This window comes from Oreochromis niloticus, linkage group LG15, assembly GCF_001858045.2.
Source record: "Oreochromis niloticus isolate F11D_XX linkage group LG15, O_niloticus_UMD_NMBU, whole genome shotgun sequence".
Lineage (NCBI taxonomy): Eukaryota > Metazoa > Chordata > Actinopteri > Cichliformes > Cichlidae > Oreochromis > Oreochromis niloticus.
The window spans coordinates 8278595-8305582 of NC_031980.2; the positions used below are offsets into that span (position 1 = coordinate 8278595).

The 26988-nt window shown below is 39.6% G+C and overlaps 1 protein-coding gene across 4 annotated transcripts in view; it reads right to left on the minus strand.

Moving 5' to 3' along the window:
- The window catches only part of LOC100699270 (deleted in malignant brain tumors 1 protein), a 44408-nt gene that overhangs the window by 2143 nt on the left and 15277 nt on the right, over positions 1-26988 (minus strand). The window contains exons 1-15 of one of the 4 annotated variants that reach the window (XM_019345851.2): positions 11016-11133; positions 9960-10037; positions 9611-9637; positions 9194-9505; positions 6993-7283; positions 6566-6880; positions 6195-6485; positions 4637-4951; positions 4106-4405; positions 3342-3641; positions 1944-2258; positions 1051-1359; positions 663-956; positions 232-567; positions 24-131 (exon numbers count right to left, since the gene is read on the minus strand). In XM_019345851.2, the coding sequence (XP_019201396.1) occupies positions 24-131; positions 232-567; positions 663-956; positions 1051-1359; positions 1944-2258; positions 3342-3641; positions 4106-4405; positions 4637-4951; positions 6195-6485; positions 6566-6880; positions 6993-7283; positions 9194-9505; positions 9611-9637; positions 9960-10011 (3565 nt within the window). In that variant the 5' untranslated portion in view covers positions 10012-10037; positions 11016-11133. Of the gene's footprint in view, positions 1-23; positions 132-231; positions 568-662; positions 957-1050; positions 1360-1943; positions 2259-3341; positions 3642-4105; positions 4406-4636; positions 4952-6194; positions 6486-6565; positions 6881-6992; positions 7284-9193; positions 9506-9610; positions 9638-9959; positions 10038-10152; positions 10311-11015; positions 11134-26988 lie in introns of those variants that run through there. The other 3 variants (XM_019345850.2, XM_019345852.2, XM_025899018.1) reach the window with 3 other exon arrangements.

Genomic DNA, 26988 nt, shown 5'->3' on the forward strand with positions numbered 1-26988 from the left:
GAGTTATAAAAACTGTTTCTTACCAGAAACCCCCCACTTCCTTCTCCAGACCAGGAAAATAACAACCACGAGGAGTAGCAATAATACTAGCACACCCACAACAGCTGCGACAACTGAAGAAGATGAGGTTGCTGTAGGAATAAAAAGAGTTAACACAAAAATTAGACATAATAAGCGCATAAATAATATATAAAGTAATATATATTTATCGTTTTCAATTTCAGATCTTACAGGTAACGGAGATATAAAGGGTCCTTGAAGGAGCAGAAGAGAAGGACATTGCAGAGACGTTAACGCTGTAGCGACAAGTATACGATCCTTGGTCTTTAATATCTACTGAAGGGAGCTCAAAAGTGGCCAGGTATAAGACTGAGTAGCCAAATCCTGTCATTGTTTTGGTATTGTTCGTGTTTAAATTTGTCAAACTGAAGAAACCTTTAGAGTAAATGGAATGAATAGAACAAGTGACGGAGAAGGTGCTGCCTTGAGTGACTGATACTGTGTCGGGACTGTAGATCACCATTGCATGGGGGGACACCAGGGAGATGCTGGGTTTTTCCAGTTTAACTGCAAACAATATAAATATATATATATATATATATATATTAGAAAAAGTCAAATTTCCAACAAGTATACAAAAACTGTGCATGATATTCACTGACCTACAACAGAGAGGTCAGCAGGAATTCCTTGAGGATAGTAGATGATTTGACTGGCCATTTTCTTTTGATATTCACAGTAGTATGAACCCTTTTGGCTAAAGTCCACTTTAGGGAAGACAAAGGTTGCAGAAGCTTGATCTGAGAATTTCTCCATTTGAAATGACCCTTGGGTTTTTTTCAGGAGAAATGTCCCGCCCATGTGTTCTGTTACTAGCGTGCAGGTAATTTCAACTTTGTCACCCCAGTTTACCTCTACCCCAGGGTTGATTGTGATTTCAGGCTTCTGCAGAGCACCTAAAAGAGAAAATTAATGTTGTGTAACAACCAACACGGTATTCTTACAAGCACTGAGATAATTTGTTAGTTCAAAATGAACTATGCCTCTTACCTAAGCAGATAACGCTGGCATCTTCACCATGCCCACAGTTATTTTCTCCAAAACCAGGATGTGAACAGTGTGAAAGTGCAGACTCTTGGCCTGAGCATTCCACGTTATCCAGCCATATTGGACCAGTGCCTCTACCAAAATGGGCACTTGTAGGTGCTGAAACAGCATGACCGCAACCAAGCTGTCTGCATACCACATCAGCATCGCTCATTTCCCAATCGTCATCACACACAGTTCCCCACTGTCCTTTATAGAAGACCTCCACTCTGCCGGAGCATTCACCTGAGCCACCCATCAACCGGACTTGTGCTGCATAACAGAGCAGAAAGAGTGAATACAAGTACAAAGGAAAGTCCTTAAAACAATATTTTTGTATTAGTACATGAATCATATAGCTCATATACAGACTTTTTCAACTAATAACAAATACTGAAGTATAATATTACTTATATTATATAGTTTATTAGTGACTTTGATTGAAAATTAAATATTAAAAACAACATTTTAATATGTTTTACATTTTGCTTTTTAATCTATAGAGTAAGATAAGCAGTGCTGTTTATTTAACGGGTTTCAAAATAACTGTAATCACATTACATTTCCCAGTAACGTGGTAATGTAACACATTACTTGGTTAAATTCGGTACCGTAATTACATTAGTTACACTTATGTCATTAGCACGTGGTTTTCCAGTTAAAACTGCCTCTTTCTCATCACCTCTAGTTTAAAACACCAAGATGGTGACTACGAAAAAAGACTCATCGCAAGGCTCCATAATGGGACTTCACAAACCAGTTGGTGACACTTGGCGCTACATTCATCTTTTATACTGTCTTTGATGTTAGGAAAAAATATCGGAGAATTTTGAACACATAATGATAAAAGTCTTTACCTGCACAGAGAACACCAGCATCATGTTCATGCCCGCAGGTTGCTCTTGTAAAACCTTTGCTCGAGCATTGCTGAAGAGAAGTCACATTATCAAAGCATGAAGAGCTAGCCTCCACCACTGGCCCACTGCCTGGGCCGTAAAAAGCAGCACCGGGAGCATTCATGGCACGTCCACACTCCAGAGCCTCGCACACCACTTGAGCTTTACTTAGAGTCCAGTCCGTGTCACACACTGTGTGCCACTGCTCGCCATGACGGACCTCCACTCTTCCAGAGCACTCATCGTTACTGTTAGCCACCCGGATAGCCAAGCTTCCTGTGAAGTCAAGTAAACCAAAAATGTAGCCACAGGTGTGGAAGAATAGTCAACAAAATAACTGTGACGTGTTTAGGTATACTGTATACTGTCTTGATGGATGCTCAATCATCCAGCTAAGTAAATCCCAAAAGGTTTATTCTGTTCATCTGGCCGTAGTGTTTTCAGAGGGAGAAACATTTCGTCACTCATCCAAGTGACTTCTTCAGTCTCAGGTGACTGCAGGTCTCCCCAACCTTATAAACAGTACATTTGCACAATGACTGAAACCAGCACCACTGAATGAACAATGAGCGAGGTCAATTCTTTGATCATTAAAATGCAAATTGTCATGACCACTGACCAACAACCACTGATCAAATATTAATGATCAAGGAATGGACCTCATCATGTACTGTTTATAAGGCTGAGGAGACCTGCAGTCAGCTGAGACTGAAGAAGTCACTTGGATGAGTGACGAAATGTTTCTCCCACTGAAAATGCTACGTCCAGATGAACAGAATCAGCATTTTGTGATATATTGTACATTATTAAAATTCAGAAGAGCTGCTGACATTACATTCTGGCATTTTTTGTACAAATCCAATTCCTGAAAAGTTGGGACACTGTTTAAAATCTAAGTGAAAACAGAATTCAGTAAAAAAAATATTTTATTCACAATAGAACCATGGAAAACATATCAAATGTTTCAACTGACAAAATGTAAGAAAAATATTTGCTATATTTCTAACTGCTCAAAGCGTTCCCAGAATTAAACATCATCTTGCATGGAAACGTTCTAAAACCTATATGCAGCATTTTGGTTCTTTCCAGATTGTAAGCTGCTAATTTCATAGTCATCAACGCACCCGTATACATTTAGAGATGCAGGCTTTTGAACTGAATACTGACAACAAGCTGTATGGCCTCTCACCTTTTTATTTTTGTGGGTTCCATTTTTTCCAAGAAGAATGTCAAATTTTGATTTTTTCTAGGTTCTATTGTGAATCAACCATGGATTTATAAGATTTTCACATTACTGAATTCTGTTTTTATTGATATTTCACATAGTTCCACAGCCTTTATTGTATGCTTTTTTCTTACCTGTGCAGGAAACACCAGCTACTACAGTGTTGTTGCAAGTCCTGTCTGGATATGGTCTTTGTGGACACTGAGTCAATGTAGACTCTCTTCCATTGCATTCGATTTGATCCGTCCAGGTCTGTCCTGTACCAGGGCCAAGCTGAGTAAGCTTATGGGGCCTCCCACAATCCAACTGTTTGCACACCACTGTTGCATCATTCATGTCCCAGGATTCAGCACACACAGTCCCCCACTGTTTTTTATCAAAATATTCTACTCTTCCATCGCAACGAGTGGATCCACCGGTTAATCTCACGTTACCTGGAAATCAGAGGTTTTAAATTTATGTACGTGAAATCCAACTTAGGGGCCAGGTCAGAAACAGAAAGACTAGATCCTGTTTACATTGTCTTAGCCTTTGTTAAGTTTCAGTGTCTGTGCGTCTGAATTCATGATACTTACACCTGCTGTTTGAAGAGGAGGTTAATCATCTGAACAGATGAGATAACTATGTATTTCATTGTTGCTTTAAAAAGTTGCAGGCTAATTATTTTTGTGTGCTTATACATCTGTGTGTACTTTGGCTTGCCTGATCCTAGTGACCTTCTTAGAGTACATGCTCAGGCATAGCTCACATGTCTGAACATAGCGACCATGTTTTTGGTATTGGTACCAGATGCATCAACACGTTAATTGGAACCACTGATATTTAATATTTTTTAAGAAGGCTATCATTGATTCACTTACTTTTTGAAACTCTAATTTAATTTGACATAAAGTCTTACCTGAGCATACCACAGAGGCTTCTTCAACACGGTTCGTGGCAGATCTGCTATAGTCTCTAAATGAGCACTGTGTGAGAGAGGTCTCTCTACCATTACAATGGATCTCGTACCCTCTCAGATCTCCACCTTGACCAAATGACCCTGACATCTTGACAGGATCTCCACAATTCATCTCTCTGCACACCACTGTAGCTTCATTCCTCCCCCAGTTGACATTAAATGCTGGTGACCAGTGGTCACCACGGTGGACCTCCACCCTTCCTGAGCATGTGTCAGTCCCATTGATTAGTCGAATGGTAGCTACAAAGCAAAGAGGAGAAAATCAGCAATAAGCTGGTGTTCATATGAAAGAAAAAGTGAATTAATTGAAATCTGTGTGATATTCTTATTAGTTTTGTAGAAATAACTACAGTATAATTTATAATAAAATGCTAATCAGAAAACAACAACAACAACAACAACAACAAAACAAAGTAACATCTAAAAGTTAAAAAAAGGCATTGTATGAAATGACACATCAACAGTTTGTACCTGAACAAATCACTCCTGCATCTTCACCATGACCACAGTTATTTTCTCCAAAGGAGGGACGTCTGCAGTGCACAAGTGACGTCTCATTACCCAGACAGTTGACATCATCAAGCCAGATCATTCCTTGGCCTTCACCAAAGAAGGCACTGGATTTGGCTGTCTGAGGTGTTCCACAGTCCATGGCTCTGCACACCACCTCAGCATCTCTGAAGTCCCATTCATCATCACACACTGTTCCCCACTGGCCGTCATGCAGAATCTCCACTCGGCCAGAGCATCGGTCAGTGCCGTTCACAAGCCTTAGTGGTGGTTGACCTGAGGGCACACATTAAGGCATTAGCAATAAATATTACAAACTTTCAAATAGATTCTATTAAGCTAAATGCAGTTACATGCATATTGTAAATAACAGGCTCATAATTAATTTTGAATGATGAGGGACCTTCTTATTTTAAAGACCTCATAGTACTATACTAGCCCAATAAAGCACTTCACATTCTGACTACTGGCTTATTTGTGATTCCTAGGATATTTAAAAGTAGAATGGGAGCCAGAGTCTTCAGCTTTCTGCCCCCTTTCTCCTGTGGAATCAGCTCCCAGTTTGGATTCAGGAGACAGACACCCGATCTGTTTTTAAGATTGGACTAAAAGCTTTCCTATTTTGTTAAAAGTTATAGTTATGGCTAGATCAGGTAAGCCTAAATGCTCTTTAGTTATGTTGCAGTAGAGCTGGGCTGCTGGAAGTTGCCCATAATGCATTGAGCATTTCTTCTTCACGCACTTCTTTTCACTCTAGATGTGTTTCTACAGACAGACAAACTTGTTTGATAGGATCTGAACTTTTTTCTCTTTGAGAGCAAGTGACTCCAAAGGGTAGTGGTTTATATGTTTTGCTAAAAAGCAAATATTCCTGGTTTGGGCATGGGAGGAGACATGACACATGTTCGGACCACAGTGTGGTCCCATTTACGGCAGCCCACTGTGGGCTGTGTAGGTTTGCCGAGTGTCCACACATGAACCCCAAGGGTTACATTAGCTAGGATAGTGTCGTAGGATAATTTAATGTGTTCTGCTGACTTAATAACTGTTCCAGACCTCTAGCATTAAAGTCAGCACAACAACTGTGTGCTAGGAGCTTCATGGCATGAACTTCACCGCTGAGCAATTCCTACAACTTTGATGTAACATGGATGTGGCCCAGGTGGATACAAAGTATAACTTTGGATGGACACGAAGTATAACTTTGTATCCACCATTTATACTGTTCCCTACTATTCTTATTCACTCAACATTTTCTTATAATACAAATGACTTTTGCCTTCACAAATTATTAAATGCATAACTGGAAACCATTATGTTATCTTTAACTTGTCAGTGTCTACCACTGGGTTGGTAGATTTAATATTTCTGATGCGCCTTGAACCTTTAATTTAATTTACTAGCAAACAACTAGTAAAAAAGATAATGGACAAAAGCTATTCTTCTTAAATAATCAAACATGATGTTTGCTATCCCTGGAAAATAGTGGCACAATTTATCTGTATCTTTAGTCTCTTACCTGCACATGCGAGAGAAACACCTGCACATGATCCCATGTGTTCTTGCAGTTGACATTGGCTGATAGAGCTCACATTACCAGTGCATCTACTTGTGAACCCTCGCAGTGAGCTGTCACCAAAAAAGACATTGTTTTGGGATTTTACTGGCACTCCACAGTTGAGCTCCTTACACACAACTGTAGCTTCTTTAAGGCCCCAGTTATTATTACAAACTTTCCCCCATCGGCCATCGTGGAAAACTTCCAGTCTGCCAGAACAACCGTCAGTGCCGTTAATCAATCTGACTGTTTCTGCAAAGCAAAATTTGGTGTTGTTAAGAATTTCTTTAAAACTCAGTTTTGAGCAACAAACAGAATGGAGCCTGCGTTACCTGAGCACACGAGACCAGCATCTTCACTGTGGTCACAGTCATGTTCACCAAAACCTCTGTGAGGACATTGAGCAAGGGACATCTCATGACCAGTGCACTCAATATCATCCAGCCAAACCTGTTCCTGGCCTCTCCCAAAGTAAGCCTTGTACTTGACTGCGAGAGCATTACCACAGTTCATCTCTCGACATGCCACAGTTGCTTCTTGCATTCCCCATCTGTCATCGCAGACTGTTCCCCATTGTGAACTATAGTAAATTTCCACTCTACCAGAGCAGCGATTAGTCCCATTCACCAGCCGAATGGGTTGACTGTCTGTTGGGTTAAAAAAAAATGTTGAGGGTAAGTTTATTCAGAAAGGAGACAGTCTAACAGTGTCAGTTTACAACAAATTACTGATAGTTTTGTGGGCACATGTGTGACTTACTTCCACAGACAACAGTAGCATCATCGCAACTTTCATTGACTTTTAGAACTGAGCACTGTGAGACAGAGGTCTCATTTCCAGAGCAGATGGTTTTGACTGCGGTGAGGTCACGTGCTTCTCCAAAATAGGGTGTTTCGGTCTGAGCGAGAGGATCACCGCAGCCGGCCTCTCGGCACACCACCTGAGCTGCTTCTTTGCCCCAGTCATTGCAAACTTTTTTCCACTGACCTTCATTGTAGACTTCCGCTCTGCCATTACAACGAGTGGTTCCATTTGTAAACCGCACATGTTCTGTAAATGGTTTAAAAAAAATAAAAAAAATAAAAATTATATTTAAAAAAAATGTAATAAAATCAACAAATATCTCTTAAGTATAAAACTAAGAGGTAAGTCGGTATTAAATAACATGGATGGATGGATGGAAGTTTTCTTGGTAAGTTAGCTTGCTAATTTTAAAGACTTCTTGGCCAGGAGCTGGCTGGTTAAGGCCAGAATCGAAACTGGAGTCACCTATCACCATCAGACAGGTTTATCTTGTTTGTTTAAGCTGATTTACTTAGTAATCAGTGATCAGTAACAGGTATACGTGTGGGGCGATCGTGGCTCAAGAGTTGGGAGTTCGCCTTGTAATCGGAAGGTTACCGGTTCGAGCCCCAGCTCGGACAGTCTCGGTCGTTGTGTCCTTGGGCAAGACACTTCACCCGTTGCCTACTGGTGGTGGTCAGAGGGCCCGGTGGCGCCAGTGTCCGGCAGCCTCGCCTCTGTCAGTGCGCCCCAGGGTGGCTGTGGCTACAATGTAGCTTGCCATCACCAGTGTGTGAATGTGTGTGTGAATGGGTGAATGACTGGATATGTAAAGCGCTTTGGGGTCCTTAGGGACCATAAAAGCGCTATATAAATACAGGCCATTTACCATTTACCATTTACTTCCCAGTAAGCCAAATTGTTAATTTACCTCTTTTCATTTGACACTTTCACTAGACATTAAGTGCAAAAATAACTTTGTAATAAAGATTAGAAACATATATTTTGTGTATATTAATGTATATGTTATTATTAGTACTATTAGTATTATACATTATTATAGTCTTGCGTATATGAATGCATATATTGTACATGTTACATTGTACACTGCAGTGTATATATATACACACAGCATCACTGATTGTAAAATATGCTTTAAATGTAGGCCTTCACAACCTTTAAATCTTTATAGCAAGTATCAACACATAATAAATCTAATAAATATCAAATTCCTGGCGTGAACTACTTCAATAGTCCAAAAAAGTGGAGGAAAACACTATTACCTCTTTAAAGCAGGGTAGTTGGGCATGGCAAGAACAAAAGACTAAAAATGAATGTTTGTGATTGTGTGGTAAAATCTTTACTCATATTTTTGTTCAAATAAGTGGATCTTCTCTTTAATATACACAGAGAGCTGTCTGTATTTCAATACCAAACACATGAACACATGATTGCATGTTACAATTTATATAGGTTATAATGGTTTCTACAGCAATATATAAAATTCAGTTCTATCAGTTATATTTTTGTTTTGCGCATGAGGCTAGCTAGTTAAACAGCGAAACAGAGTTTTAATAATCAATCCTGTTTTTCAAAACAAACAAACAAACAAAAAATACTCATGAACTTTGGACTTCATATTTAGATCAGTGCGCTGACCTTGCTGTTGTACTGCTGCAACAAGCAGCAATCACAGAGGAACTTAAAACAGGAGATACAATAATGCCACAACCTAACATAAGTGCTGTGTTAGCTGGTTTTTTTAGTTGTGCAGTATTTCTCAATTTCAACTACAGTTCCACATTTCATGGAGCGGGACAGTTGGGGGTTTTGCTGAGCTGACACCTCGCTCATATGAAGGAATTCTGCGTGACTGCTGTCAGTGGTAATGATAATGGTTAGTACAGTGCTTGCTTAGCTTAGCAGAAAAATCAGAGAATAGTAGAAACAGCCAGACTGTCTGAGAATGACAAAATCCACCTTCTCAGCTAGTGTAACATTTCATGTGTTGCTTGTTTAATCCTTAAAAAATCATATGTAAACATGTTGCACTCATCAAGACAATATTATATTTGAACCTAAAGTAAGACTGGCAAAGGTCTTAATACATGTGTATAAGGAAAAACAAATACACAAACATCTTCTTTGAGAAAATGTGCTATTTGATAAAGGCTTACCTGAACAGACCACTCCTGCATCTTCACTATGGCCACAGTTATTTTGCCCAAATGGTCTGTGTTGACACTTAAGGATGGAAGACTCATGGCCAACACACTGTACGTCATCCAACCAGATCTCATCCTTTCCCTGTCCAAAGAAAGCACCTTTTTTGGCCTCCATAGCTGTCCCACAGCTTAGCTCTCGACACACCACCTCAGCATTGGCAATGCTCCACTGATCATCACAGACAGTTCCCCAGCTGTCTTGGTAGAAGATCTCCACTCTACCAGAGCAACGTGAAGGTCCGACCAGCCTAATTTTCTCACATTCTGGATATGAGAAAAACAAAACCACAAAGGATGCACAATGTGTAGCCTTGCCCATAAAGCCATTACAAAAAAAATAATATTAATATTCATGCATTACTTACTGACCGGTAAACTGTAGAAAACTCAAGAGGCCTGCAGCAGAAATAGCAAAATGATGTGATTAAGCCTCACAGGCCTGATATGTAAATTTAGACATACTCTTCAGTTACCAGCTTATACTGCAGTCATAGCTATAATATGTTAAATAAATTATAAATATGGAACATAAGACAGTCTGGAACATTTTCTAATTGATCCAGTAAAGCATATTTAACACTTTCAGTCATCCAAGAGTATTTCAGTCCAGACACTGAAACTCCCATTGCTCACTTATGATGTTAACAAGCAATCAAACTGTGTCCGCTCAAGAAAAAACACAAGAAGTCAGACTGAGAAAAAACCTCCAGTAACTCACCAAGAGACAAGTAAAAAACAAAATGTCGTTTTTCATCCGAGATGAGGATCATATTTGGTCTTCAGTGTTGATCAAATGCTGTAAAATATTTTTGTAAAATTAAAACAGCGGCTTTACCTCTCCTGCTGTGTTTAGAAAAGCTTTTTTAAGCCTTTTTGTTTTTATCCAAAAGGTGATCATACAGTCCTCTTACCTTTTAAATTCACAAAGTCTAGAACACTGTTAAAATGAAATCAAAATTTACACTAACTTGCTCATGTTTGAAATACCCCAAGGATAAAAGCCCCATGAACATATCCAGTAATTGTTATGAATCAAAAGGGACCACCTAGACTTGGACTGCAAACTGGATCCATGTTGACATTTTGATCAATCATTAAAGGGGAGATGATGAGAGGGGATTTTGTTTTTTACACAAAGCCTACATTACTATTTAAAACAAAAACAGGTGTGAAATTGAGCAGAAAGAGAAACAACAATTTAACATTATGCTGGAAAAGAGTTATAACAGTAAGAATTATTTTTGCACGCAACATAGATAACTGGGAAATAGAGATCACAGGGACGATTTTTGTGAAATATCGATTGGTGAACTTGACCACTGACCACCCTCTTCACCTGCCTCCCCCCACCTCTGGTTATCATTCACAGCAGTGCTTTCATCTTTCATTTGTACATGTTGCAACAATCCTTTTATTTAATTCCACTAAGCAGGATGAACTCATGTGCAAACAACCTTTAAAAAAATAAAAATAAAAATCTATATCACAGATTCTCTTAGGAAGCCCTCAAGAGAACAGCTGACTTCAGATATTTGTCTTGAATATACATCTTAATTGTAGTTGTTTTAGTATCACAATAATGTTTACACATGTTAGTGGAATTTCAGTTTTCATATATATTCTGGACCTGGATTATTGTGCAGGATATCTCTATTCTCCTCTCTGTACATCTAACATATAAGAATAAGAAAGAAGTCTTTTGTTATGTTAGATGAACCAAACTTTAAACTTTAAATAAGCTATTTGGAATGTATTTTGCAAATAATGTTCTTACCTTTAAAATAGATTAGTGTAGGTTTTGTTCATCAGTATAATGAAGAATAACTCTGGTTTGAGGTACCAGATCTCAACTTGCTGAAGTTTGTCCCTTCACTAAACTATTCAGATCCAGTTCTTGTCCTGTATTTTATTATTCAAGGCGTTCTCATCTGGGATTGGGTATGCAAAGCACTTCCTGTTGTGAAACTCTGAGTCTCAGTCAGTCTTATAAATCTGTTCCTCTTTTAGTTGTAAATACTAAAAGCATATATTACTTTCATTAGTCAGATTAATAAGAAATTGATGACGTTTAAAATGACCTTTCGATGAAATGTTTTGTTGATTTCTAAGAACACTGTGTTCATGTACATGCAGGCTGTATTACTCTTTACTTGCTATTTCCTAATTAATTTGTCCATTCAGCATTTTAGTTGATTTTGGCTGATTTTGTTATCTGTTGTCACACAGAGCAATATGCGTCACATCATCTTAACTTCCTCTTTTTTCCAGCCTATGTTTCTCAATTTATTCCTTACTTTTCCTTCATATTTGCTTTCCTAATAGAAAACAACATTTTAATAAGGAAAATGTAAAATATTGAGAAGAAAGTTGATGGTTTGTTTCCAATGTGTTGCCATTTACATACTTTTGTTCAAAGAAGAGGGGATCCTACACAGTGTTAAAATGGCCCTATCTGCTTTTTTGAGGCGTGAGCAACTATTGAGCAATAAGAGGAGATGAGTAGTTGTCTCATTCTTGTCTGATAGGATTATAGCTGCTCGACAGTCACGAGTCATCTTTATAGTTTTCATTTCATGGTGTGTTTCAAATGTTTTCAGGTAGTGAAAGATAGTTCAGCATGTGGACTCTTCTGCAGTGAAGCCATACCGTTGTAAAGCTGCAGTATGCCATTTAGCAGTGTTTTGCTGGCATATCCAAGGCCTTACCTGAAAAAGACATTGTCTAGATGGGAGCATATGTTGCTCTAAAACCTAGCATTTACTTTTCACTGCACGGATGGTGAGTTTCCAATGCAAGCTGCCAATTCCATAGGCTCTAATGCACCCTGTACCATCAGGGATGCGGGCTTTTGAACTAAATGTTCATAACAAGCTGGATGGTCCCTCTGTTCTTTAGTCTGGAGGATGTGTTGTCCATGTTTTCCAAAAATAATTTCAAAATTTGATTCCTTTGACCAAAGACCAATGTTCCACTTTGCCTCAGTCTATTTTAATTGAGCTTTGACCCAGAAAAGACTGTTCATAGATGACTTCTTCTTTTCATGGCAGTGCTTTAACCTGCACTTGTGGATGCTACAGTGAGCTTTTCCACACTGACTTATTTTTGTATATCCTATGATATACTGTGAATCAATTTTTGTCATTTGTCTGGCCACCTTGGGTGGGTGGCCAGACAAATGACAGAAAAATCCAAAGTGGTTAGCAAAGGTTAGCATTGTCCCCTCACAGCAAGAAACTTATGGGTTTGAATCTTGAATTTGCATGTTCTTCCGATTCCTTTACGTCCTCTCTAGAGGTACTCTGGTCTTCTCCCACAATTTAAAGACATGCATGTTAAGTTAACTGTTCATTGTAAATTCACTGTAGGTGTGTTTGTGAGAATGGTTTTCTGTCTCTCTGGATTAGTTTTGCAACAGACTGGTGACAGCTAAGAAAATGGGTGGATGACTGGCCAAATATTTCAGCTTTGTTTGGTTTGTGTTTGCTCTTAGACTTGTGGCCAAATTCTATGCTTATTTTTTCATATATTGCATAAAATGAAGTCACATAGTAGGTTGATTCCTTTAAAATGCATGTGTGTATTTCTATAACACTCTCCATTCATTTCTTTATACTTCAAAACCAGAGTTTAGCATCTTCAGTAGGATGTGTGGGAATAAAGTGATAGAAAAAAATAGATACATTTGTTTGTCTATTCAGTTTTATATTATTTGTTACAAAGTCTTATTGCCTCAGTCCTGGCAAGAAATAAAACAGTCCTCAGAGGGAAGTACTTGGTTCATCTGTTAAAAGCTTACATGCAGTGAAAATGTCCTTATAGGGACTGTTTGAGGAAAAAAATGGGTTGTAGCCAGCACAACCAGAGGCTGTGAATAACGTGAAAGTACTAACTGGCAAAATGAATTGAACTGAGTCTTGGCAATCTTCTATTTCCAAACTTTGTCAATGGCAGAATTTGAAACTAATGTTAGAGAATACTGGAGTTTGAAAGGACAGCAGGTTAAACACATATTGACATTTGGGTAAATTATTACAGGATCTGAGGTTCTCTGATAGGAAATTACATCACAAAACTACATGAAAAGAAGACACTGTGTGCAGTCTGATAAACAGGGTGGTCATGTCACAAACAGGATAATAGTCTAATAAGTAGAAAGGCGTGTATACACCAGAGTTATAATTAAAACAGCGATTGCAGCGCTAGGAGCATTTTTATCTTGTTATTGGCTTGGATTTGTGTTAATATTAGACTGTTGTAAAGACCTCATGCACTTCCTTAAGACAAATACTTTGCTGGAATAGATGGCATTATTAAAAGCTTTTAAAACATAGCTTAGCAGCCATACTGTGAATCACAATGAATTAATGGACCTGCAGAAATGAATAGCTTTGATGCTGTCAGTTTAGAACTAAGTTTCAAACATCTGTTCACCTGTGGACACAAGACAATCTATTTCTTTTTTCCTTAAGATATTTTGAAGACCTTAAGTTATGTATTAAAGGCAATACTGTATAGTTAGGAACTATTTTTAACTTTCAAACGCTCACTCTACTTCAGCTTGAATTGTTCTAACATTTTTGGCAAGTCCAATAGCGGCCACTGCAGTTTCCCCACAGAAAATAAAGTCAGATACACTTACCAATCACTATGTTGGCTACACCATCTAATCAGCCTTTGACATGGCTGCATCTTAGTGTATTTTAAGGAAAGAGACATGCCTGCTAAAGTTAAAACAAAGCACCAGAATGTGGAAGAAAGGGGATTTAAATGACTTTGAACATGGTTGTTGGTGCCAGACAGGATGGTCTGACTATTTCGGAAACTGCTGATCTACTGGGATTGTAACAAAACCCTACTGTGGTATAGGGAAAATATGTGGTATAGGGAAAATATGTGGTATAGGAAAAAAGAGAAAATCACTGCATAGATCCATCCTGCTTGTATAAACGGTTCAGACTGGTGCTAGTAGTATAATGGTATATGGGAACTTTGGCACACTTTGGGACCTTTAGCATCAGTTGTGCAGCTTTCAAACACCAAAGCCTACCTGAGTGTAGCTGCTAACCATCCCCTTATGACCTCAGTGTACCCATCTTCTGATGACTGGTTTCAGCAATATATAAGTAATCAAGCATCTTTGGGATGTAGTTGGGGGCAAGTTCAAACTACAGCACTTCTGTTCCATTAGGCTATTATACAATATCACATTTTAAGTAGTGATGGGCAAATGAAGCTTTCTGAAGCACTGAAGCTTGTATTGAAAAAGGGTTCATTATTAAACGGTTTTCAACAGTTCTCTTTGGTGGCATCTGGTGGCCAAAAACATGAAGAGCATCTTGATTCTACAAATTAAACTGCTTCATTATGAATTCCCACTCAAGAGCTCAGTTGACAGCTTCTATTTAATACCATGTGACAATTATGTGTCATACCATTGTGGTGCTGTATTATTTTGGAGTGAAAAAAATGTTGTCTATTTGTTTATTAATCAAATTTATCATTTGTCATTGTGCTCTCCCTTTGTTTGTGACTGTTGACACTTGTAAACAATTAAATAAAAAAATAATTCTAAATGTATATTTACACTCTTAGAATAGGTTGGGCGTAATGCTTGTGCTATGAGGTACCTGCCTCAACGTGATTATGTAAAAACCAGTGTGTGTCGCACCTTGGTTTGCTATTTCTTGCACCAAAACACCACAAATCCCGCAAACAATCACTTTCTTATCCGTGCTCGCATTCTCGCTAGTCCGGACTTCGTAAGTTCACATGGGAGTCCGGATGCAGCGCGATCATTCGAATGGCAGTGTACTTGATGACATCTTCTCTAAGGGGTTTTTACTGTCATCCCCTCTTAATTTAACTGTGATTAATAATTGCAATAGAAATTACACATGATATAAAAAAAATACACGTGATGCAGTAGATTTCTTTAAGAAAGAAAAAACATAATTTTAAAAAAGTATCTTAAACACTGGCAAAATTCGCTTTTACGCATCATCTGTTTCATAACGGCTAATAAGCTTCACAGTTAAGCACAATCACTACGTGACAGAAACACAAGCTTAATCTCTCTTAATAAAAATAGTATACATGTAATGCCTGAATAAAAACAAACAGGTAAGATGTTAGAATACTTTTTATTTTAGTACACACTCAAAACTTAAAATAGACAGCTGGGATTCACGTGACTCTGACCAGATGAACCAAATGTGGGTTTTTTGGGTGGGGGGTTGAGACACCTGAGCATCAGCTTCAAATGGACCATCACTAATTTTATGATTCTAAAACAAATATAAATAGGAACACATGTCCATTCCATTAAAAAATGGAAAACAAGTATTGATCATGTTGATGAGATAGAGGTCTCAGAAACTCCATCCATCCATCCATCTTCATCCGCTTTATCCGAGGCCGGGTCGCGGGGGCAGCAGCCTAAGCAGAGAAGCCCAGACCTCCCTCTCCCCAGCCACCTCCTCCAGCTTATCCGGGGGAACACCAAGGCGTTCCCAGGCCAGCCGAGAGATATAATCTCTCCAGCGTGTCCTGGGTCTGCCCCGGGGCCTCCTCCCCGGAGGAGGTCTCAGAAACTCATGAATCAAATATGATACCAAGGACATTATAGGGTTAAAGCTCAGAAAATGCTGTGGAGTGTACAAAGACAGCATCAGAAAGAGGTGTGAGACAGCCCTGATAGTCTTTCCCAAAGATATTAATAATCTGACAGCAGTAAGCCAATCAGCCACAGCGGAGGCTGTTTTAAGATTTCAACTTTTTCCTGCCACAAGGCAACTTAATATTGTTCGTTTTTCTTAATCTCTTTGATTTGCTATTTTTAATTTTTTTAATTATCTTTAGCAAGAACAAATTCAACTGAAAGAACTGGGCTATAAAGGAATGGAAGTCATTGCAAAGAAAAATAAAACGCTTATTGGATTAAAAAAGGATTAAACTATTATCTGTTTGCCATTGCCTAAGGTCACATTCTGATCAAATGAACTGGGTTATTGTGTGTGTGTGTGTGTGTGTGTGTGTGTGTGTTCTTGTCTAGCTATCTTTGTGAGGACCGAAATCTGCATTCTACTATACTTGTGAGAACCAGCAGTCACTTGTGAGGACACACAACCCGGTCCTCACATTTTTGAAGGCATTTAAAGCCATTTTTGAGGCTCAAAACATGGTTTTAGTGTTAGGGTTGCAATTAGGTTATGGTTAGGTTTAGGGTAAGGGTTAGGGTTAGGCATTCATTTTTAATGGTTAGGGTTAGGGTAAGGGGCTAGGGCAGGGGTCTGCAACCTTTTCCACCCAAAGAGCCACTTGGACCCGGTTTCCACGCAAAAGAAAACACTGGGAGCCGCAAATACTTTTTGACATCTAAAATGAAGATAACACTGTATATATTGTTTTCTACCTTTGTCTGAAGAACTAAGGTGTGCTGCTTATGAAATCCATGAAGTGCTACAGAGAAAATTACATTTTATTTATGTAATCAACACATTTTGAACTCTTAAAGAAATATAACAAAAGCAAAGACACCCAGCTGAACTAAAATGATCCATGTAGCAAACAAAAACTGTTGTGAGCCGCCTCCCTTATATCTCCTTTGGGCTTTTGGAGCCTTGACCTGACTATTAAAAAATAATTGGTAAAAAAAGCTCTATGCTGCTGAAAAATGAAAAATAGATATTTGCAAAATTCTGCCTAAATATGTATTTTACCTTGTTAATTCGTGCGGCGGGGGCGTGGTCTGCAGCGCCGCTGCAGGGGAGGCGGACGCACCTGAGCGGCACCCGCAATCACGCCTCGCCGCCTTAAAGTCTGTGCTCTCTCTGCTGTTGTTGTTGTTGGTGGTGTGTGTCGGGCTGTGAGCTGCGAAGCTACAGCCGGCTGTATGCGTACAGCAGCCGTGTGTGAAAAGTGGTCAATAAAGAGATGCTGAAAAGCGCGTTCATGGAAACATCGTCGGGTCTGCCGTGATGTGTTTACAATGGGACTTCTGCTCCTGAACCTCTGCTCACAGCGTCTGCTAATCGGTGCTGTGCGAAGTCAGTTTACGCAGGACTGTAAGCTGTCATCTGTCGTCTGTGAGGCGTGAGCAGTGTTTGTCTTTAACATAGTTCACGGTGGAGCTGCTGACATAATGTGGATCCGAATATCCATAATTGGCCTACCTGGGGTTGAAAGTCTCGATAAATGCACGGTGTTTCGGCGGGAATACCGGCTTCCGCGAGTGTGACGCTTATATTGAGCGAGGAAAAAATAATAGAATATAATTTTATATTTATATTTCAATATCACAATAATCTTCCAATTTAGAACTACAAGTTTAAAAGAACTAACATAAATAAAATACACTTCAGCGAAATACTTCTAATTTATTTTCCCAAACCACGCGGAGCCGCACTATAAGGACTAAAGAGCCGCATGCGGCTCCGGAGCCGCGGGTTGCCGACCCCTGGGCTAGGGAAACCATTATGTCAATGAGGGTCCTCACTAAGATAGCTGAACGGGGTTGTGTGTGTGTGTGTGTTTATATTTTGCTGTCACAATGCGTACCCAACAGTAGGGAGCTGTTTTGTTTGTTCATGTGCAGTTGAGTAGTTTTTTTTGTTTTGTTTTTTTAAATAGTTTGTGTCTCTTTGTGGGTTGTTGACATGAACTGTCATATTCTTACCCCAGTAAGAATAACTGTAACTAATGGTGATCTCAGTTAGCAAAATTTATGGCTTTTTGTGTTGTATGTCATATTGGACAAATGTACAGCACACAGAGCAATATTTTTTAAATAGGTTAATATCCATCATGCATGTCTTCTCTTTTACAGGACATCAATGCATTTGACAATGCAATCGAGATGGAACAATTGGAGGACTTCCTTAAGCTCTGAAAGGAACAGTGATGCTCAACTACATTGCCATAACCAACTAAACCTGTTAAAGAGGTGTTTTTTGTTCTTTTTTACTTTGTTTTTACCCACGCTTGTGTGATAATATATCATGTATTAACGTTTCATCAGAGCTAGTTATAGAAAATGCCATTTTTGTTTTGTTTTGTTTTGTTTTTTTAAATAAAAAATGCTCAGAATAGAATTGCACGTGGCCTTCAGTGACATTTTTATTTGTGAAGTTTATGTGGGACCACATCCTCTGTCCTCTCCGTGTAACACCTTCTGTGGGATTACTTGCATAGTAGCATTCAAGCTGTTGGTGTCCACTTATGCCTTCTTGTTCCAGTAGCCCACTAATATGTGCTGTGCAGATGCCTCTGATGCTATCCAGCACATGAGTATGCACTTGGGTCCTCATCCCCACAACACATGACCAGCACACCCTCTTTTTACGTATAAAGACGCGATGAAAAAAACAATCCTTCTCATTCTTGACAGGTCTTTGATAAACACAACCTTGGATGAACAACAATACATGGCTTATTACAGTGTGTTCCATTTATTTAACAGGAGCTAACCTTCCAATGTGGCTGAATTAAAACAAGTTCGCAAAGAACAGTGGACCAAAATCGCTCCACAGTAAAGTGAAACACTCATCACCAGTGAGTGATGCAGAAGCAGTGTCCACAACTTACTGCTTTCATGTGGTGCTAATCAGCAGTGTTGGGACTAACGCGTTATTAAGTAACGCGTTACAGTAACTACGTTATTATTGTGGTAACGAGCACGGTAACTAGTTATTATGCCAAAACCAGGAACACGTTACTCGTTACTGGGATTTAGATAGGCTCGTTACTCGTTACTTCGTGTGGTGGATATCGCGGAGCTTCCACAGATTCAATAACATTAGCAAGTGGTGGAAGCCAGCAGGTGGATGAAGGAAAAGGGAGGCAAGAGGAGAGACCCGAGGCGGCCGCAGGTCCGAGTGTCAGGTGAACTGAACTTCAGGTAAGAAGTTATGACCTGCAGTCTATCTGAGTCAGATATAAACCAAGTTTAGGTGGAGTTTATTTTCGGTATGCTGACATTTTCGTACTGCGTACTAGCTAGCATGAGGAGTTTCTATACAGCTGTGTGGGTGCTATGTTACTGATGTTGAACTTTATTTTGTTCATACGGTTAATTATTAGAGTTGCCAACCGTCCAGTAAAAAACAGAATCGTCTCGTATTCAGAGAAAATATTACGCGTTTCGTACTGAGGTGAAAAGGAACACAGTTTGTCCCGGACTTCAGCTACAATGAAAAAGACACAAAGCTGAAGCTGCACAGCTGCCTCTTCTTCTCTCATTCTCTCCTCTCCTGTTTCTACTTCAATCACGAAACTGATCAATGATCAGCTGATTGGCTTTTCTCTCTTGTTTATTTATCGCCCACTTTGCGCCAGAAAGAGGAAACCAGCGGATGTCGCGTTAAGCAGCACGTTTAAGCTTGATCAGCTGTTGTTAGAATTTATTTAATAGTAATTTCTAGTATCAGCTGATGTTTGCTGGAGCCACAGCTGTAAAGCTGCTGGTCATGATATCGGTTTGGTTATCTGGTGAGAGGGAAACATGCAGATGAAACCAGGAGATGTCCTTACTGAATCATCAGAGCTGAACAGGTGATGGAGAAACAGGTTTACCTTTTAGGTGACATGAATGAGCTGAAGGGAAGTTATGAACTGTTTCTGACAGACAAATAACACCAGCATCCTTTTCTACGTAGCTGACAGCTGGTAACTGTGCAGGGGCGGGTCTAGCAAAGTGTTGCCAGGGGGCCAGGTAGGGCATTAACAGGGAAAGGGGGGGACAAGGAAATAGTTTTCTTTATTATTCTCATTTAAAATGTCTTGCTTTTAAAAAAAATAATTATCTGAGTCTTACAACAAACAATTGATAGATTGATACATATATACCATCAGAACAGTGTACATCACTGTCACAACAGTGTTTGTTTTCATTCAAAGGCTTTATGATTTTTCCTATAATGGCGGGCCGGTCTCTAGTCAAATTCCCCGGGACGATTTTTTTGTCCCAGTCCAGCTCTGTATGCAGCTCATCTGCAGTCTGGTGTTACCTACATCTTCCTATTCAGAAGGCAGAATTTCCAAGTTCTGAGTACAATCAAAAGCACCACGACTGCAGTTTTGTGTTGGATGTAAAAAGCAGGCTAGAATCATGGCGGCGGTCAACGACGGTCCAGGCGTGGGATTTCTCTCGTGGAAATATGCACATTATTTTTTCCTTTCTATTGGTAGGTGGCACAGTGCACTTGTGGCAAGTAAGCAAGCTAGAAGACTGGCAGTCTGGCTGGGTATCCAGTTACGGAAGCAACACATTAACAAGAGAATTCTGAGTAAAACCAAAGTTACTTTCCCTAGTAACTAGTTACTTTGAAAGTAACGAGTAACTTGAAGTAACTGAGTTACTTTTTTAGAGAAGTAACTAGTAATGTAACTAAGTTACTAATTTAAAGTAACTTACCCAACACTGCTAATCAGATGCACTTGATTAACTTATTATCAGCAAGAAAAGAAGAAACAACAACGATACAAACGGTTTATATCACATTGATATTGAGAGTCTTTGAAGGAACTGAATTGAAGGATTTTTTGGCGATGCTAACGCTGTAGAGACAGACATACTCTCCTTGCTGTTCATGACTTATTGCAGCGAGCTCAAAATTGGCCAGGTAGAAGGCTGAGTGGCCAAATGCTGACTTTAATTCAGTAGTGTTTGTGTTTAAATGTGTGAAATAGAAGACACCTCTAGGGTATATAGAATGAACAGAGCAAGTGAGAGTGAAGGTGCTGCCTCGAGAGACAGAAATTGTGTCAGGATTGGTGACTTCCATTGCATTGGGGGAAATCAGGGAGATGTTGGGTTTTTCCAGTTTAACTGCAAACAATATAAATACATATATCAAAGTATGTATATTAGTTAAATTTCCGATAATTGTGCAAAACAGAGGAAACAAGGCACAAAGTTACTGACCTACAACGGAAAGGTCAACAGGATTTCCTTGAGGATAGTAGATGACTTCACTGGCCAACACCTTTTGATATTCACAGTAGTATGAACCCTTTTGGCTTAAGTCCACTTTAGGGAAGACAAAGGTTGCAGATGCATGATCTGAGAATTTTTCCATTTGAAATGACCCTTGGGTTTTTTTCAGGAGAAATGTCCCGCCCATGCGTTCTGTTACTAGCGTGCAGGTAATTTCAACTTTGTCACCCCAGTTCACCTCTGGAGCAGGACTTATTGTGATTTTGGGCTTCTGTTGACCACCTGAAGCAGATAATAAATGTTTCTTGTATAAAAGCCAAAACAACTTTCTCAGGAGCACTGAGATAATTTGTCAGTTCAAAATGCGCTATGCCTCTTACCTAAGCAGATAACGCTGGCATCTTCACCATGCCCACAGTTATTTTCTCCAAAACCAGGATGTGAACAGTGTGAAAGTGCAGACTCTTGGCCTGAGCATCCCACATTATCCAGCCATATTGGACCAGTGCCTCTACCAAAATGGGCACTTGTAGGTGCTGAAACAGCATGACCGCAACCAAGCTGTCTGCATACCACATCAGCATCGCTCATTTCCCAATCGTCATCACACACAGTTCCCCACTGTCCTTTATAGAAGACCTCCACTCTGCCGGAGCATTCACCTGAGCCATCCACCAACCGGACTTGTGCTGCATAATAGAGCAGAAAGAGTGAATACAAGTACAAAGGAAAGTCCTTAAAACAATATTTTTGTATTAGTACATGAATCATATAGCTCATATACAGACTTTTTCAACTAATAACAAATACTGAAGTATAATATTACTTATTTTATATAGTTTATTGGTGACTTTGATTGAAAATTAAATATTAAAAACAACATTTTAATATGTTTTACATTTAGCTTTTTAATCTATAGAGTAAGATAAGCAGTGCTGTTTATTTAACGGGTTTCAAAATAACTGTAATCACATTACATTTCCCAGTAACGTGGTAATGTAACACATTACTTGGTTAAATTCAGTAATTACATTAGTTACAATTATGTCATTAGCACGTGGTTTTCCAGTTAAAACTGCCTCTTTCTCATCACCTCTAGTTTAAAACACCAAGATGGTGACTACGAAAAAAAGACTCATCTCAAGGCTCCATAATGGGACTTCACAAACCAGTTGGTGACACTTGGCGCTACATTCATCTTTTATACTGTCTTTGATGTTAGGAAAAAATATCGGAGAATTTTGAACACATAATGATAAAAGTCTTTACCTGCACAGAGAACACCAGCATCATGTTCATGCCCGCAGGTTGCTCTTGTAAAACCTTTGCTCGAGCATTGCTGAAGAGAAGTCACATTATCAAAGCATGAAGAGCTAGCCTCCACCACTGGCCCACTGCCTGGGCCATAAAAAGCAGCACCAGGAGCATTCATGGCACGTCCACACTCCAGAGCCTCGCACACCACTTGAGCTTTACTTAGAGTCCAGTCCGTGTCACACACTGTGTGCCACTGCTCGCCATGACGGACCTCCACTCTTCCAGAGCACTTATTGTTACTGTTAGCCACCCGGATAGCCAAGCTTCCTGTGAAGTCAAGTAAACCAAAAATGTAGCCACAGGTGTGGAAGAATAGTCAACAAAATAACTGTGATGTGTTTAGGTATACTGTATACTGTCTTGATGGATGCTCAATCATCCAGCTAAGTAAATCCCAAAAGGTTTATTCTGTTCATCTGGCCGTAGTGTTTTCAAAGGGAGAAACATTTTGTCACTCATCCAAGTGACTTCTTCAGTCTCAGGTGACTGCAGGTCTCCCCAACCTTATAAACAGTACATTTGCACAATGACTGAAACCAGCACCACTGAATGAACAATGAGCTGCGAGGTCAGTTCTTTGAACATTAAAATGCAAATTGTCATAACCGTTAATCAACAACCACTGATCAAATATTAATGATCAAGGGACGGACCTCATCATGTACTGTTCATAAGGCTGAGGAGACCTGCAGTAGGCTGAGACTGAAGAAGTCACTTGGATGAGTGACGAAATGTTTCTCCCACTGAAAAAACTCCGTCAAGATGAACAGAATCAGCCTTTTGGGAATTCAGAAGATCTGCTGACATTACATTTTGGCATTTTATGTACAAATCCAATTCCTAAAAAGTTGGGAAACTGTTTAAAATCTAAATGAAAACAGAATTCAATAAAAAAAACAAACATTTTATTCGCAATAGAACCATGGAAAACACATCAAATGTTTCACCTGACGCAAATGTAAGAAAAATATTTGCTATATTTCCAACTGCTCAAAGCGTTCCCAGAAATAAACATCATCTTGCATGGAAACACATGTTGCTCTAAAACTTATATGCAGCATTTTGGCACTTTCCAGATTTGTAAGATGCTAATTTCATGGTCATCGGTGCACCCGTATACGTTTAGAGATGCAGGCTTTTGAACTGAACACTGATAACAAGCTGTATGGCCTCTCACCTTTTTATTTCAAAACATCCATCCATTCCATTTTTTCCAAAAAGAATGTCAACTTTTGTCGTTTTCTAGGTTCTATTGTAATTCAACCATGGATTTATAAGATTCTCACATTACCGAATTCTGTTTTTATTGCTATTTCACATAGTTTCACAGCCTTTATTGTATGCTTTTTTCTTACCTGTGCAGGAAACACCAGCTACTACAGTGTTGTTGCAAGTCCTGTCTGGATATGGTCTTTGTGGACACTGAGTCAATGTAGACTCTCTTCCATTGCATTCGATTTGATCCGTCCAGGTCTGTCCTGTACCAGGGCCAAGCTGAGTAAGCTTATGGGGCCTCCCACAATCCAACTGTTTGCACACCACTGTTGCATCATTCATGTCCCAGGATTCAGCACACACAGTCCCCCACTGTTTTGTATCAAAATATTCTACTCTTCCATCACAACGAGTGGATCCACCGGTTAATCTCACGTTACCTGGAAATCAGAGTTTTCAAATTTATGTACGTGAAATCCAACTTAGGGGCCAGGTCAGAAACAGAAACACTCGATCCTGTTTACATTGTCTTAGCCTTTGTTAAGTTTCAGTGTCTGTGCGTCTGAATTCATGATACTTACACCTGCTGTTTGAAGAGGAGGTTAATCATCTGAACAGATGAGATAACTATGTATTTCGTTGTTGCTTTAAAAAGTTGCAGGCTAATTATTTTGTGTGCTTATACATCTGTGTGTACTTTGGCTTGCCTGATCCTAGTGACCTTCTTAGAGTACATGCTCAGGCATAGCTCACATGTCTGAACATAGCGACCATGTTTTTGGTATTGGTACCAGATGCATCAACACATGGGTTTCAACTATGAAAAAATATCCGTCTGGTTGTTTGCATCAAGACATTAACTGGAACCACTGATATTTAATATTTTTTAAGAAGGCTATCATTGATTCACTTACATTTTGACACTCTAATTTAATTTGACATAAAGTCTTACCTGAACATACCACAGAGGCTTCTTCAACACGGTTCGTGGCAGATCTGCTATAGTCTCTAAATGAGCACTGTGTGAGAGAGGTCTCTCTACCACTACAATGGATCTCGTACCCTCTCAGATCTCCACCTTGACCAAATGACCCTGACATCTTGACAGGATCTCCACAATTCATCTCTCTGCACACCACTGTAGCTTCATTCCTCCCCCAGTTGACATTAAATGCTGGTGACCAGTGGTCACCACGGTGGACATCCACCCTTCCTGAGCACATGTCAGTCCCATTGATTAGTCGAATGGTAGCTACAAAGCAAAGAGGAGAAAATCAGCAAAAAGCTGGTGTTCATATGAAAGAAAAAGGGAATTCATTGAAATCCGTGTGATATTTTTATTAGTGTTGTAGAAATAACTACAGTATAATTTATAATAAAACGCTAATCAGAAAAAAACAAAACAAAGTAACATCTAAAAGTTAAAAAAAAGGCATTGTATGAAATGACACATCAACAGTTTGTACCTGAACAAATCACTCCTGCATCTTCACCATGACCACAGTTATTTTCTCCAAAGGAGGGACGTCTGCAGTGCACAAGTGACGTCTCGTTACCCAGACAGTTGACATCATCAAGCCAGATCATTCCTTGGCCTTCACCAAAGAAGGCACTGGATTTGGCTGTCTGAGGTGTTCCACAGTCCATGGCTCGGCACACCACCTCAGCATCTCTGAAGTCCCATTCATCATCACACACTGTTCCCCACTGGTCGTCATGCAGAATCTCCACTCGGCCAGAGCATCGGTCAGTGCCGTTCACAAGCCTTAGTTGTGGTTGACCTGAGGGCACACATTAAGGCATTAGCAATAAATATTACAAACTTTCAAATAGATTCTATTAAGCTAAATGCAGTTACATGCATATTGTAAATAACAGGCTCATAATTAATTTTGAATGATGAGGGACCTTCTTATTTTAAAGACCTCATAGTACTATACTAGCCCAATAAAGCACTTCACATTCAGACTACTGGCTTATTTGTGATTCCTAGGATATTTAAAAGTAGAATGGGAGGCAGAGTCTTCAGCTTTCTGCCCCCTTTCTCCTGTGGAACCAGCTCCCAGTTTGGATTCAGGAGACAGACACCCGATCTGTTTTTAAGATTGGACTAAAAGCTTTCCTATTTTGTTAAAAGTTATAGTTATGGCTAGATCAGGTAAGCCTAAATGCTCTTTAGTTATGTTGCAGTAGAGCTGGGCTGCTGGAAGTTGCCCATAATGCATTGAGCATTTCTTCTTCACGCACTTCTTTTCACTCTAGATGTGTTTATACAGATAGACAAACTTGTTTGATAGGATCTGAACTTTTTTCTCTTTGAGAGCAAATGACTCCAAAGGGTAGTGGTTTATATGTCTTGCTAAAAAGCAAATATTCCTGGTTTGGGCATGGGAGGAGACATGACACATGTTCAGACCACAGTGTGGTCCCATTTACGGCAGCCCACTGTGGGCTGTGTAGGTTTGCCGAGTGTCCACACATGAACCCCAAGGGTTACATTAGCTAGGATAGTGTCGTAGGATAATTTAATGTGTTCTGCTGACTTAATAACTGTTCCAGACCTCTAGCATTAAAGTCAGCACAACAACTGTGTTTTTGCTTCATGGCATGAACTTCACCGCTGAGCTATTCCTACAACTTTGATGTAACGTGGATGTGGCCCAGGTGGATACAAAGTATAACTTTGGATGGATACAAAGTATAACTTTGTATCCACCATTTATACTGTTCCCTACTATTCTTATTCACTCAATATTTTCTTATAATACAAATGACTTTTGTCATGGACGGCGGTAAGGTAAGGACCCATGTTGTAGGTGACGTCAGACGCCGGAGATTTAGCGGAAAAAAACAAAACAAACGAATGGTAGCCTAGAATTTAACAAAGTTTCTTTAATCTTCAGTATTAATCTTCAGTATTGCCAAATAAACTAACCAACTGTCATATAACTAACAACATCTGTCCTATCATCTTTAACACCCTGGAGGACAACGAGGAGAGTTTAGACGCTCTCCAAGAATACATCGACCGGTGCTTCGAAGATTTAGTAATGAAGAAGGCCCAGAGCATGTCTTCCCCGGCCACAACTGAGACGCCATCATCTAAAAGATATCGCCCGGCAGACTCCCCCGGCACAACATCGCCTGCCGGCAAAGATATCGTCGACATCCTGGAGTCAATCGATAAGCGATTGTCCAGTTTTGATGCGAGGCTGTCCCTGGTAGAGATCTTACACCGGGAATTTCAATCTCTAAAAGAATCCCTGGAGTTCAGCCAGAAGCA